Genomic DNA, 14,327 nt, shown 5'->3' on the forward strand with positions numbered 1-14,327 from the left:
GAAAATTTATTTATGCTGAAATCAATATTTGTTATGCCTCCGCCACCTGGAGGCATTATGTTTTTGGGTTGTCCATCTGTTCTCGTGATCGCGTTATCTCAGGAACCGATTGATGGAATCTTGCCAAACTTGGGACCTGTATGTATCTTGCAAAGCTAATGAACTGATTAGATTTTGGGTCACGGGGTCAAAGGTCACAGGGCTCATTATATATGCAAAAATAGCTTGTGATCATCACATTATTATTGGAACCGTTAGACAGATTACCATCAAACTTAGGACATGTATGTATGTTGCTGAGCCAATGAACTGATTAGATTGTGGGGGTCATGAGGTCAAAGGTCATGGGGCTCATTATGTGTGAAAAAATAGCTTGTGATTGCACTATCATTAGAAACAATGGACATATTGCCATTAGTGCTGTAGTCAAACGTTTAACCGTCCGGTATCCGACCGCCCATGGCGGATTCCGTTTTCAATTGGACGGTTTCGTTTTTTTTTTTTTTATTGTTTTTTTTTAATTTTTTTTTTAAAGTTTCGATTTATGCCCCTCCACCTGGCACTATGCCTGGCAATGTCTCCCAGCTCAGTAATCGGTGTGTTGACTCACCACTCTGAAACTAGAACAAAACTCCAAATTGTCTGTCATCTTGGTTTAAAAGTAATCTTTGTAATAGATCTCAATATGTAGTTTATAATAATAATTCATCCAATTTTTACCCATGGTGTACCACAAGGTTCTATCCTAGGTCCTCTACTGTTTTTTATTTACATTAATGATCTTACACATTTTTCTAAAAACGACATTGTTAATATTATATGTGACAAGTTCACAAGTACAAATCGGCGCCTTTAAATGAAAGTCCTACCCGCTTTTTCAAATGGACCTGGCTTGTCAGCAATTTTTTTTTTTTTTTTTTTTTTTTTTTTTTTTATTTTAAATCGTTTAACCGACAACCGTCCGGTTTTGACTGGCGGTTAAACGGAATTGGAGATATCTGTGATGTTACAGCACTAATTGCCATCATACTCAAGACCTGTATGTATCTTGCAGAGCCAATGAAGTGATTAGATTGTGGGGGTCATGGGGCTCATTATGTATGCAAAAATAGCTTGTCCCGGCATTCTCATAAGAACTGACGGATGAATTACTTTTAAACTAGGACATGTATGTATCTTGCAAGGCCATTGAACTGATTATATTTTAGGGTCAAAGATCAAAGGGTAATACATGTATATGAAAAACAGCTTGTAATCACAATATTCTTAGAACCTGTTGATGGATTACAATATAACTTGAATTTGAAAAATTGCTCTGTTTTGGTTTGTAAAATCGCTCTATGGCGGAGGCATTATTTCCGACTGCACGCATTCAAAGTTCCATCTTGTTTCAGGCTATAATACAAAGCATACTAACCTACAACCTTGTTTGTTACTATGGGTATGGGAGGAAGCAGAACCCAGGATCGCTGTTTAGATCGCGTGAGACAAGTGATACAGCAAATAATTGGAAATGGTCTGTCTTCTATTATTTGTTTCTTTGAACAGGGAGTGTTGTCCAAAATGGACAAAATTATGAAAGATAAAAGTTGTTCACCTAGTATATATCATTTGTCTTTAATGGTTCTGGTATCCATCTTTGTATACAGGTAGCAGAGGATGAACTTGTAGGTGATCTTTTTGATGATGCAGCAGATGAAGACTTGCTGGAGGCAGTTAACCAAGCAACCAATGCAGACATTGACAAAGATGAATTGGATGCCCTAGTTGATGATGATGATGATGATGATAAGGTCCATGAAGAGATTAGAAGAGCAAAGCAAAGATTGGCCATGCTCACAGGAGATGCACCTTCTATGGGTAATGTACACTATGTAGTTAATTGAAGAGTATATAAAATATTATGAAATAAAGTACATTTTGAACAGTAGTACAGTCAAACCTGTCTATAGCGACCACCCAAAGGAAACACAAAAAGTGGCCTTTGTAGACAGGTGGTCTTTGTAGAGAGGTTCGACTGTATACTAATGATGCACGAAACTAGTTCATTATATGATCTATTCGCCCTTGAGTTCAGGCATCTATCGCATGAAGGTGTCATGCTGAGCATGATATTCAGCCTTAACGAGAGCTGATAAATCATAATTATGGTAATCAATTGAAGATATGAATCATATGTTTCATACAACTAAAAACACCCAACCAATGCATTGAAAAATTTTAGTGAGTAAATGATAAGTACAAGATACAGTTTTAACAATTGGAGATTAAGCATCACTAGGGAAGTTGTTCCAGTGAGAAGATAGAAAATAAGATTCCAAACTTGTAAGGTGTAATCTGCCCTTGTAAGAAAGACAGTGACATTGATGTTCACAGATGGTGCTTCAAATGTTGAAGACACAGGAAGTATATCGGATGTGACTGACATAGCACCACCAGTTCTGAGTGCACCTGTCCCTGCCCAAGTTACTCCTATGCAGAAACCATTCATTCCAGCATCAACACCTATCCACCTGTCAAGTCGATTCATGGTAAGATTGTGATATTACCAAGCGTACATTATTGTAGGGATCTATATCATATTTCCCTCTTTCTTATTACAATGCTATGTTACTCAAGTAGAGTTAAGATATATTCTGGTCACGTATCAAATACATCTATATTGACTTTCAGACAAGTCTTGAACTATATGGAAGAAAAGTACACTTTATGCTAGCTCATCAAACTTCTGTACATTTGGAGAATAGGGCAAAATTATCTGTTTCTAGGGAAATGGGAAGGAGATCTTTGCTGTTTGTCCATCTCTGGCTCCTGTACCTTATAATTGAATGTCAATTTTTTCTTTTTAAAAATTACAAATGTCAACAAATCTGTTTGATCATTTACCCTATCTTGCCCGGGGGGGGGGGGGGGGGGGGGGGGGGGGGGCTTTAGAAGCCTCCCCTCTACATTTTTCGTGATAATTTTTTAACGCAAAAGAATCTTGCGCTGAATTTTATGAATTTTTATTTTTCGAGTCTTGCGCATCGTTGGAAATATATATTTCAAAAATCAGACCTACTGTTACAAAGTCACTTGACCTTTTGTCTTTGCATGTCAGCCCGAAAATCGCTTGCGTACAAAACATATGGAAATGTTTTTTTTTCCAAATAAGAGATAACCCATTGGTTATTTGGTCTTGTTTTTAGTTAAGGTGTTTATGTTGGAGTTCAAAATAGTTAAATTATAGGTAGAAATGAAATAAAACAACAAAAACAATAAAATACATAACGTCGGTGGGGTGACAAAACCTCGTATCTCAAAAATCATGAATTTTCAGGAGAGCGGAAAAAATAAATTTCCTGTCTCTTTGTGTGGAATTTGTGAAAAAAACCGAGACAGGAGGCGTTCCATGGATTTATCAGGTGGTGTCGTAGGCCATTAGGTACACAATTATGCAAAAAAAATCAAAATCTCAAAAAATTGAGATACAAGGTTTTGTCACCCCACCGACGATAAGTTAAAAAAACAAAGAAATACTTAAGAAATCATCAAAACAACAGATAACATAAGGAAGGACCTGGCTTTTCCAATTTTGTATTGTTGTTGGTATTATTATCCCAAATGGTTTAAAGAATATATGTAGTGAAAACTAATGTTTAACCCTAAATAGCCCGGGGGGGGGGGGGGGGGGGCTTTAGAAGCCGCCCCCCCCCCCCTATATATTTTTTGCGATAACTGTTTAACGCAATTAAATCTGGCGCTGAAATTTTATGAGTTTTTTCTTTGACATCTCCCACACATTTTAAGACCCTATTTGTGAAAATCGGGGATATGGTATCGGAGATGTAGCACATATTCGTGACCAATGTCACACAAAAACGGCTCCAAAAATGGTTTCCAATAATCTTGTGTGTACAATGTATGGGTTTTACAAGAAATGTTGTTAGAAGAATGTTATTTTTTGTTTTTCTTCAGATAACGTCCCTTTTGGCCATCATAAACTATTCTAGATAACAAAACAATGAAAAACAAAAGATTTTATAACAAAGAAATACATAAGAAATTAGAATTTCAAGGAAAATTAGCATATTTTCATAATTAATTAGACTTATATTAAAATTAATGATATATATCATAAATGTTACTAAGCATTCTTGATTAGTACATGATAAGACACAAACACGCCAAGTTTGGAAAAAATCGGTCCGTAAATAGCAGAGCTCATGGGGGGGCCTTATAGAAGCCCCCCGCCCCCCCCCCCCCCCCCCCCCCCCGATATGCAGTTTCAAAATAGCCGGGGCTATATAGGGTTAAATGTGAAAAATATATGATTTATGGGTAAAAATGTGAATTTTATTAAATATAAATATGCAAATGAGTGAATTTTTCAAAAAAATTAAATTACGATAGTAATCTATACACTTCACTTGACATGCATGCAAATTTTTGCGGCGATCGGCTGTAACAGCCGAGATCATCAGGGCAGGCCTTAGAAGCCCCTCCCCCCCCCCCCCCCAGACTATGCAGTTTCAAAATAGCCCAGGCTAGATACGGTTAATACAAACATGGAAAGAGACTAAATGAATTTCTTGAGGAACAATTAAAAATGAGAAAAGGACATCAATTTGTTTTTGGTTTTTGTTTGTTTAACTTACAGAAATGGAATTCTGTTGGAATAATTCGTTGCTATGACACTGAGGATGAAAGCTCTATTGATGTAGAGTTCCATGATACAGCTATCCATCATTCTCTCCACTTTGATAACCAAAACAACTACACCATGGCTGATCTCTCTAATGATGCTGTCCTACTTGCTTCCGAGAGCAATTTAGAAAATCCAAGGTAAGCTTTTCTTTAAGGCTCCCCACCAAATGTGGTGCTGGAGGTACTATGATGTTTAGGTAGTTAACACAAATGAATAATTTCTATTGCAAACATGACCCTATTTGTTTGACAATCAAACCACTCAGAGAAAGTCACAATTTTGAAAGCAAACTGGTATTTTTTATAATGGGAATCCAATAATAGATAGTTTTGAACAAAAGAATACCAATATCTTTAATTTTAGAATGAACTGTAGCATGACATTTCACCTAGTGTGAAGTGAAATTAAAGCCATCTATCTATGTTCAAAATTAGTGCTAAATCCATATTGTCGTCTCACATGTAGGCATTTATCAGTGCTTCAGGGCCTGACCGTCTTTCAGCGATAGAGCCAATGTGGAAAGGACAATTGTTATGATTCAGGCCTAGGCATGTTTTACTAATTGACTAGTCCTATTGTTAAAGTAACTGGACTAAGAAAGAGTTACCGGTATGTAATTCCCCTAAGTACTTCCATTCTGAGAGGGGGAAGTATTTGATATACAATTTGTAAAGAATGGTCCTTTAATATTGTTAAATTTAGGCAATTCCAAGTGTTACGGAATGATATTCTCAAAGAATTTTCCCTTTTTATAACAGAAAGAATATTTATGAACATCACAACATATATCTATAATATAATGGCACAATTTGATGACTAATATGGGGTACTTTCAAAACTGTTGTGTTTTAAAGCAATTTCTCATAATCTTGTTTCATTTCAGAAACATTTCTTCCTTTACAAATTATATACCTTGATTAACCTATAAACTTTCATGAAAAAAAAAGAAGAAATAAATTGAAATGATGTGTTTTGGGTGTTGCGGAATGAGAACTTTTTGGAGTATATGTTTCTAAGTTCACTGAAGCATAACAATTAATAGAGGACATAAATTAATGCTATGATTGGTTCCTATATTGTGTTAACTTTGTATACCAATTGTACTTTGTCACAGAGATCATATTAGTATGACATTACTCTTTGAAAGTTTGTCATAAATGGTATCAATTTTAACATTATGTTAATGATTTAGCAAATTTCAACTTTCAGCAATGCGATATTTATCAGTTTTTTGCAGATTGGACAAATTTTGATGTTTTTGTTTAATTTGACTACAAATTTGAAATTAATGGGGTTATGTCCTGTTTTGCTTAAAATTGCACATTCCTGACAATAAAAGTGCCTACATTATACTCACAGTATCTATGTAGAAACTACAAAGATTAACACTTTTTATTAATTAGTGCCTCAATTTCCGATAGGCGTTGAAAAAAACCTCTATTTACATTACTGCTGTTTTGTTTTGCTTTTTGAGGGGGATTGAATTTCTTCCTTGATTGTTTTCTTCTTAACCCTTTACAGCCTGTTGATGTGTTATCACTTTTTGTCATGGGATAACCAGAAAGAATGGTCTACATCCTTGCCTAAAGGAGAAAATATCAAGGTAGGTTTACAGATTTCTGTTGGAACATCTAAATAAGATGCCATTATGATTGGATGAATAGGAATACTTCAAGTAGATTTTGCATCAATCAAGAGAACAAGACTAAACAATAATAGTTAGATAGTCATACTGTGAATCATAGAAGAATTCATTTTAGCAATCTAACAAGTTTAATGAGCTCTGTCTGTACTGTTTCATGCTATATGTCATCTGAGCATGAATAGGGAGTCTCTCTTCAGAGTGACTGACCTTGATAGTGTATTCTGTCTGGGGCTAGGCAACCAGGCTTTGAAGAGGGGTGATCATGTCTCCTTCCTATTATTTGCATGTGAGTGGAGTGGTTGAAGTAAACCATTACAACAATAAAACTGCTAAAGGTTTACACTTATGCACAAAGACTGGTGATTTTGCAAACTATGAAAATTGTACTGTGGTAAAATGCATTCATTCTTGTTCAACTAGATTTGAATTGGGTTTGAGTTTGAAAACAAAACATTAATTGCTGATATTTTGTATAAAGGACAATAGCATGGAATCCCAAATATATAGAGTAAAAGTGAATAAGGTATAGATCCCCTTTAACTTTGTTTTCTTGTATATTTGTGTTATGTTTAGGGATTAGCAATTGGAGGAGGATGGATTGGTGTTGGAAGTGACAAACGCCTGGTGAGGTTGTATAGCACAAGTGGTATTCAGCGAGAGATCTTCTCTTTACCAGGACCAATCATCTCAATGGCTGCACATGGAGATAAATTATTAGTTGCATATCATGCAGGAATTGGTAATGATACAAGAATGCATGGCTTTCATCTTATAACCCAAAGCCCACTGATGACATTCTATTAACATTGACATCTTAATTTACACATGTACATGTATAAGACAATGTAGATTTCTTAAGGGCACTTTGTGACGCAGACATCACTCAAGGGTTTTATCAATATTGAATTATGCAAATGAACAATGTATAGGTATATAAAACAACCCTTGTATCCGGACATTTAGCTCCCCCCCCCCCCCCCCCCCCCTCCCCAGACAATAACCCCAAAGAACTGCACAGGGGGCCAGTGGCCCCCACCTTTTTTCAAGTACCCCCGAAGTTCCCATTTTTATTGATGAAAAGTGCCTTTTTCATAACTGAAGTGCCCCCATTTTACCTATGCTTCCCATTGACACTTACAGAATGAATAGCGCCATCTTAGCGAATTTCCCCTCACACTAAAAGCATTAAAAGATGCTGTTGGCTGAAAATGTTGAGTAGTACAAGCATGGTTTCATAAGTTTTGTGTAAAGAGGAATGAACATCACTCTATACAAAGCCATTTCACAGGTATGGAACGGACTATATGCAGACTGTATTGTAGAATATTTCAATCATTATTTGATGTATAGTCTAGTATATGCAGTAGAGCTGCTTTTCAAATCCAAGAAATGAAAGAGTGGCTACTGGTCAATTATTCTTCTACTCTTTTGGATCTTACTATGAGTATCTTAAGCCAATGAAACACATCAGCATTCTTAATATTCTCAAGACATTACATCAAATAATTTGTAAATAGTGCATGTTATTAAAGGAAATATTTCAATTCAGCACTTTCTTCACAAGAGACATTGGATCGATCTATTGTCATAGTCTCAAGTTTATATATCTTAAGCCACCCTAAACTTTGAGAAATAATCATCATTATATGACTGTTCTAGGATTATGACAGGTTATAGGCCTTACAAATAATGTTGGAAGATACAGATTTCTCTAAAATGTATGTTTAAATGCATTATTATGCCAGGAGAGATTCCTAGTTAATATGGAGAGATGAATATGGATTGTTTGATTCCTAGGTGTACCTGGTGATCAGTGCATTGGAGTAAAGCTATTGACTGTGTTTCAGAAGAAACCTGAGCTAGCCTTTGAAGGACAGTTACCAATGAGTCCCAAGACTACATTAGCATGGATTGGGTAAGAACTCAATCAATTGTTTTCATATATCATATCAGTGTTTCTTACCTCTTATTGGAATCATTACCAAGTTATCTGTTTTTAATCGGGAGAAGCATGCTCACTTTTTAAAGGGGCTGTAGCATGGGAAATACTGGTTGACGCCATCTATGTCTTCTTTTGGACAATTGCACGTAAACGAATGGACTTGGTTAACTGGGTCAGCGTGCTAGCGTTTGGGAAACAGACCGAAATTCTCCTCACGCTTCAGTTTGCGTATGTTGCACGCACATGGATAGTTAGGCCTACTGCGGTCGTGTCGTTCGTAGTCGTATTATACCCGATTTTCCCCCGAGTGTGCCTCGGGAAAGACGCATATTCTTGTTATGCTACAGCCCTTTTAATTTGTTTTCTAATGTCTTGGCATTGAATTTCAAATGTTTTTTATTTAGCTATTTATCTCATCTGTCCGTCCATAAACTTTTACATTTTGAACTTCTGAAAAAAGCATGGCTTGATTTTAACCAAACTTAGTGGGATTCAACCTTAGGCAAGGTTGTTCAAATGGATTAATGGGGTATGTACCCCCAAGAGGGCTTCCTTAGATGCAGTAATTGCACATTTTCATCTTCTTGAAAACTTTTGTGGCTGGATTCTAAAAAAAATGTTGGAATCATGCTAGAGGCAGCATTCCCTAAAGTGCCCCTAAGGCTATAATTAGACTTTTTAAACTTTGGAAGCATTTCTCAGTCAGGGGGGATACAAATATTGTTCTGAGGGCTACTGACCCCTCTAGGAGGATGGGGCTTGGGAGTAGCACAGCCCTCCCCCCCCCCCCCCTTAAAAAAATCCTCCGGTTTACATTTTCACCTTAAAAAAAAAAAAGCAAGGCCAGAATTTAACCAAACTTGATAAGCTTCATTCTTAGGTAAGGCTAACCTAAATAAATTTAAATGGGGAACCTACCCCCAAGGGGGGGAGGGGGTGGCTGGGGGCAGTGCCACTAAGTGCCCCTGTGGCATGTATTAGGTGATCTGCTAATTTCGTCAGAATGTTTATTATTATTTCTTTCTTACCTTTATGTAGCTCGACTTTCTATTGGAAGAGCGAATCTTTTGGATTTGATAGGCCCTGCATGAAATCATCTTGACACGATTTTTGTAAACTCATATTGTTTTTAACGGATCAATGTTCATTTCTGCGTCAAACTTGGTATTCAAGTCATATGTCATCCTAAAAATGCTAAAAAAAATCCACCATCCAAACAGCAGTTGACTGAATAAATCTATAATATTGTTCCACAGATTTACAGCAGAAGGTACTGCAGTCAGTGCCGATTCAGGAGGTGTGATCCAACTCTTCAACCGTAAGCTGATTTCATGGACACCAGTAGCACACACAAAAAACCATGTAAGTCTCTTCATAAAAACCAATTTGAAATAGGAAGCACAAATGTTGTAGATTCATGCACTGTCACAGTATTACTGTCCTTGCGCAGGGCATGTTATTTACGTCGCTTGTCTGGCCCCATGTTTTTTAATGGTTACAAGGTTGGATGCAAACATGGTTAGATTAGTATGAGAACCTCTAATAGGTAACTGGCTTGAATGCTGAGACCTAGTGGAGTTGAGGGTGCACAGTAAAATGCAGAATTTAAATTTTATTAAATCCAATGACTTGACTATGGTATTATTAAATACTGTACGTTATTTGCCTATGGCCACCGAATGTGATGCCGGCGGTTTAATGTTTTTAAGTTGTCCATCCAGGTTTTTTTATGCCTCCGTTACGAAGTAGCCGGAGGCATTATGTTTTCGGGTTGTCCGTACGTACGTACGTCCCGTTCTCGTGATCGCGTTATCTGAAGAACCGATTAATGGATTCCTGTCAAACTTTGGTCATGTATGTATCTTGCAGAGCCGATGAACTGATTAGACTTTGGGGTCAAAGGTCACAGGGCTCATTATGTATGCAAAAACAGCTTGTGATCGCGTTATCTGAAGAACCGATTGATGAATTCCTGCCAAACTTTGGTCATGTATGTATCTTGCAGAGCCAATGAACTGATTAGATTTTGGGGTTACGAGGTCAAAGGTCAAAGGTCACAGGGCTCATAATGTATGCAAAAACAGCTCGTGATCGCGTTATCTCAAGAACCAATTGATGGATTCCTGCCAAACTTAGGTCATGTATGTTACTTGCAGAGCCGATGAACTGATAAGATTTTGGGGTCACGAGGTCAAAGGTCACAGCGCACATTATGTATGCAAAAATAGCTTGTGATCGTATTATCATTAGAACAGATTGATGGATTCCTGCCAAACTTAGATCATTTATGTATCTTGCAGAGCCAATGAACTGAGTAGATTCTTGGTTCATAAGATCAAAGGTCATGGGCTCATTATTTATGCAAAAATAGCTTGTGAACGCATTCTCATGAGAACTGACAGATGGATTACTATTTAACTCAGGACATCTTGCAGAACCAATGAACTGAGTAGATTTTAGGGTCATGAGGTCAAAGATCAAAGGGTCATATATGTATATGAGAAATTGCTTGTAATCACGATATTCTGAGAACCTGTTAATGGATTACAATTGAACTTGAATTTGAAAAATTTCTTCCGTTTCAGTTTGTAAAATTGCTCTATGACGGAGGCATCATTTTCGACTGCGCGCAGTCGAATTCCATCTAGTTTACAGATCATAAGAGGCATGATGTTGAAATTTGATGGAAGTAGTTATTAGGTATCGGCACATGAAGATGATTTGATTAAATAATGGGCAATTAGGTCAAGGTCTATTGTCTTAGTGGTCAGTTTCTGAAATAATATCCTTTAGCCTTGTTATTGCGATATCTCCGGAAACTAGAGGTAGGAGCTTTAAACTTGGTGATAGTATGTATCACCATAAGACGTACGGCATCCTCAGATTTTAGGTTAAGTAGAACAACGGTCATAGAGGTCAATCTTTGACATCAGAGGTATCAACCTTGTTATCACAATATGTCAAGAACTTCTTGAGGTATGAGCTTTAAAAGTGATGACACTATTTCTACAGGAAGATAATCCAATTACATTTTGAGCTAGTAGGTCAAGATTTTTTTGTATTGTTTATTAGTTTGACTTGACTGCTGTTGAAAGATAGCAAGCTTGTAATTAGGCAACCAGGTGACAGATGGCTTTAAGTCCTCTCCAAAGGACTTTGTAATGAAAAGTAATGCCTTACCAAAGGGCACTAGCACATCGACTTGGTTTAGAACCCAGGACCTCCTGGTTACGAGACCACTGCTCTACCACTGAGCTATCACGCTTTTGTCAGTGTATTGGTCTGATTATAGGTTTTTTGTTTTAATTGTGATTTGTCATGAATAATTCCATCCATTTCCTATACTGAATACAGGGTGGAGGCATTCAGGAGACGCTATCATACTTGTCTTGTTTTAAATACCTTTCAATCAAAATTCATTCTGCTCTCTTGTAAATTTTAGAAAAAATATATTTTTACTAATTTTGTTCCGAGTATTCATAGGAGAGTTGTCAAAGATTACATCACAATCATATTTTTAAATTTGCCTTAAGAGTGAAATTATCAGATGTGTTCTGATATCAGTTGTGAAAAGTGCAGAATAATCTGTATCTGATTTCCTGCACAGAGTCACCAATTTGTTTCTCTGATATTTAGCTTTCATTCATAATTTGTTGAGATAAGATTTCCTTACCAAGTCTTGCTCTTTTTTCCTCCCATGAAAATTGTTTGGTAGACAAAGGCTCATTCTGATTGCTATTGGATTGTGGGAGTTCATGAGAAACAGCAGCAGATCCGATGTATTGCATGTAAGGGAGCTCCGTTTCCTCCTACTTTACCACGTCCAACGGTTACTATCCTACCACTTCAACTACCATTGTGTGAACTCAATACAGAGAAGGGTCAAATGGAGGTCAGTATAATTGCTACTATCTTTACTAAGAAGTGAAAAGATGAAATGGTTCAGTATGATTTATTTTTGGAAATAGATTGTAAAGATCTAACATTAGTTACAAAGATATGGGGAACACAAAAGTGAAGTGGCCTGGTATGATATATTAAATATTTTATGTGTATTTTGCTTTCTTTCACCTCGCCCTTCTTCCCCATCCCCCTTCCCCATCTCCCCATCTCCCATCCAGAACAATGCATTTGCTGAGTTCATGCTCTGACATGTTTTTCTCTTGTTTTTATTTTATGAGGGTGTGTGTGTCACAAGGATTGTGGTTGTCTAAGTGGCGATACACACATATAAAAACAATCAATCAAAGAATGAGTTGTAATATGATAGTGGTGATTTTAATTACACAATACAACGAAATGCAACATAAATTCAAGATATTGAGCGTTGACAAATCCAAAATATATCAGCTTATAATTTCCTAAGAGGGTCAATTAAATTAAGGCTGCCATTATACTATTCGTTCAATGGATAACGCGTTACAAACGTTGGAGTGCGTGACAAAGTCCACCGCGTCAGACGATTGTGTGCGCGAAAATGACCACCGCGTTAGATGACCGTGGAATCATGTAGAACGAGAACTGGGTCGAATGGCTCGATGGCTCGTGATGAGTTCACCATATTGCAGGGTAGGAAACAGTCTAAATCGGTCTCTTGTACTTCGGAGAGTCGATCAATGGAATGTGGTTGAACACCACCCTAAACGGCTGTAATACAATCAATAAACAATAATAAACATGGTATCCTATCATATTAGTTTGATACAAAAATACATCAACAAATGTTCTTAACATGTAAGGACTTTCTCACAATATAAACATACAATGTTGACTTAAACATCATTAATAGAAATACACGAAATCAGTTAGCTTTAACATATCTAAAGACAGAAACTTCCTTTCCAGTATCTCATACCAGCCTTTGTAAATAATGCTAATAACATTTCAAATTATTTCTGGCTTTTAGAAATATGTTTATAACAGAAACAGTTAATGCATTCTGCTTGCATCAAAATTCAAGATGGCTACCGGGTACCTGCCATTTAATATATTCAAAATGGCTGACTTTCAAAATGGCTGACATTCCAGCATGGCTGACTTTCCGTGTCTGCCGGAAAAAAGGCACTTACAAAAACAATAAATATTTCAAACATGTATTGTGTCGTTTCACATGACAAAATCCCAATTAAATTACTTAAAGACAAATATTCATATGTAACATCTAGAAACATTTCTCCAGGCATCCGTTTACACTATAGGGCATAAAACAGGGTCATAAATGTGAATAAAATGAGAGATGAGCTTAGAGGTAAGACTTACAGTTATTCTGTAGATTGAAGACCCCGTTGCCTGCCTCCTGGAGGGATCGTGTCCGAAGGACGGTTGTCTGCTCCTTCCGCTCCCAACAGCAGAATGAGAAAGCAGCAATAAAAAAGGGGACCACACTCGCTCTGAACAGCAAGCCCAAAAATCCTCCCTTCACTCTCAAACGTACTCCCTCCCCAAGGGCGACACAGCAGGTCCTTCTCTACTCGCAACAAAATGGCTTCTGCCCACCACTCTCGCTAACGTATAACACGTACACATTCACACTCTCCCCAAACGTAACCCAGTCACTTGCGCGCTAGTGTTAAATTTGCATATCTAAATTCCTAGGACGAAGAAACAAAGGAAAAGGAATGCGCGCATCCAGACTTCGCATCTGAATAAGAATTAGAGAGTTCAGAGGGCAAATGGAAAGCTATGCATGAATATTCACCCAGCTAGGAAAACCATAAATCAGTGCATTTTATTTTGACAGTGTGAATATAAACGTTGCTCATTCATGGTCAAATGCTCTCCTATTACATAAGATTGCAATCTTCAAAGTTCAATTGTATAAATATACATAACATTTAGATATAGAAAAGTTTCATGTTCTTGTCCCTCAACCTTTAACTTTTCAGGAAACTTACTGGAGATTGAATCTGTTGAGCCAGCATCTCGGTGAAACTGACAATGAAATGATTCAAGCTAAGATGGAGAGAGACCAACAAGATAATCTCATGAAGTTATTTGCTGTAAGTTTCAATGGATTATCTGTTATTTAAGGGTTGTTCACAGTCAATTTGCTA

At 37.0% G+C, this 14,327-nt stretch overlaps 1 protein-coding gene and 1 long non-coding RNA gene across 3 annotated transcripts in view; one reads left to right on the forward strand and one right to left on the reverse strand.

Moving 5' to 3' along the window:
- The window catches only part of LOC100891406 (WD repeat and HMG-box DNA-binding protein 1), a 44,958-nt gene that overhangs the window by 20,682 nt on the left and 9,949 nt on the right, over positions 1-14,327 (forward strand). For both annotated transcript variants that reach the window (XM_030999811.1, XM_030999812.1), the window contains 9 exons: positions 1,650-1,860; positions 2,377-2,531; positions 4,640-4,824; positions 6,209-6,290; positions 6,906-7,071; positions 8,130-8,247; positions 9,531-9,636; positions 11,990-12,166; positions 14,160-14,273. In XM_030999811.1, coding sequence (XP_030855671.1) covers positions 1,650-1,860; positions 2,377-2,531; positions 4,640-4,824; positions 6,209-6,290; positions 6,906-7,071; positions 8,130-8,247; positions 9,531-9,636; positions 11,990-12,166; positions 14,160-14,273 — 1,314 coding nt within the window. The remainder of the gene's footprint in view (positions 1-1,649; positions 1,861-2,376; positions 2,532-4,639; positions 4,825-6,208; positions 6,291-6,905; positions 7,072-8,129; positions 8,248-9,530; positions 9,637-11,989; positions 12,167-14,159; positions 14,274-14,327) is intronic.
- LOC115929788 lies at positions 12,537-14,164 on the reverse strand. The gene is made up of 2 exons (XR_004066729.1): positions 13,534-14,164; positions 12,537-12,921 (listed from the first exon to the last, which is right to left on the reverse strand). It is a non-coding gene; the product is annotated as an uncharacterized LOC115929788 (long non-coding RNA).

The sequence above is a fragment of the Strongylocentrotus purpuratus genome, unplaced genomic scaffold (genome assembly GCF_000002235.5).
Source record: "Strongylocentrotus purpuratus isolate Spur 01 unplaced genomic scaffold, Spur_5.0 spur5_scaffold_5, whole genome shotgun sequence".
Lineage (NCBI taxonomy): Eukaryota > Metazoa > Echinodermata > Echinoidea > Camarodonta > Strongylocentrotidae > Strongylocentrotus > Strongylocentrotus purpuratus.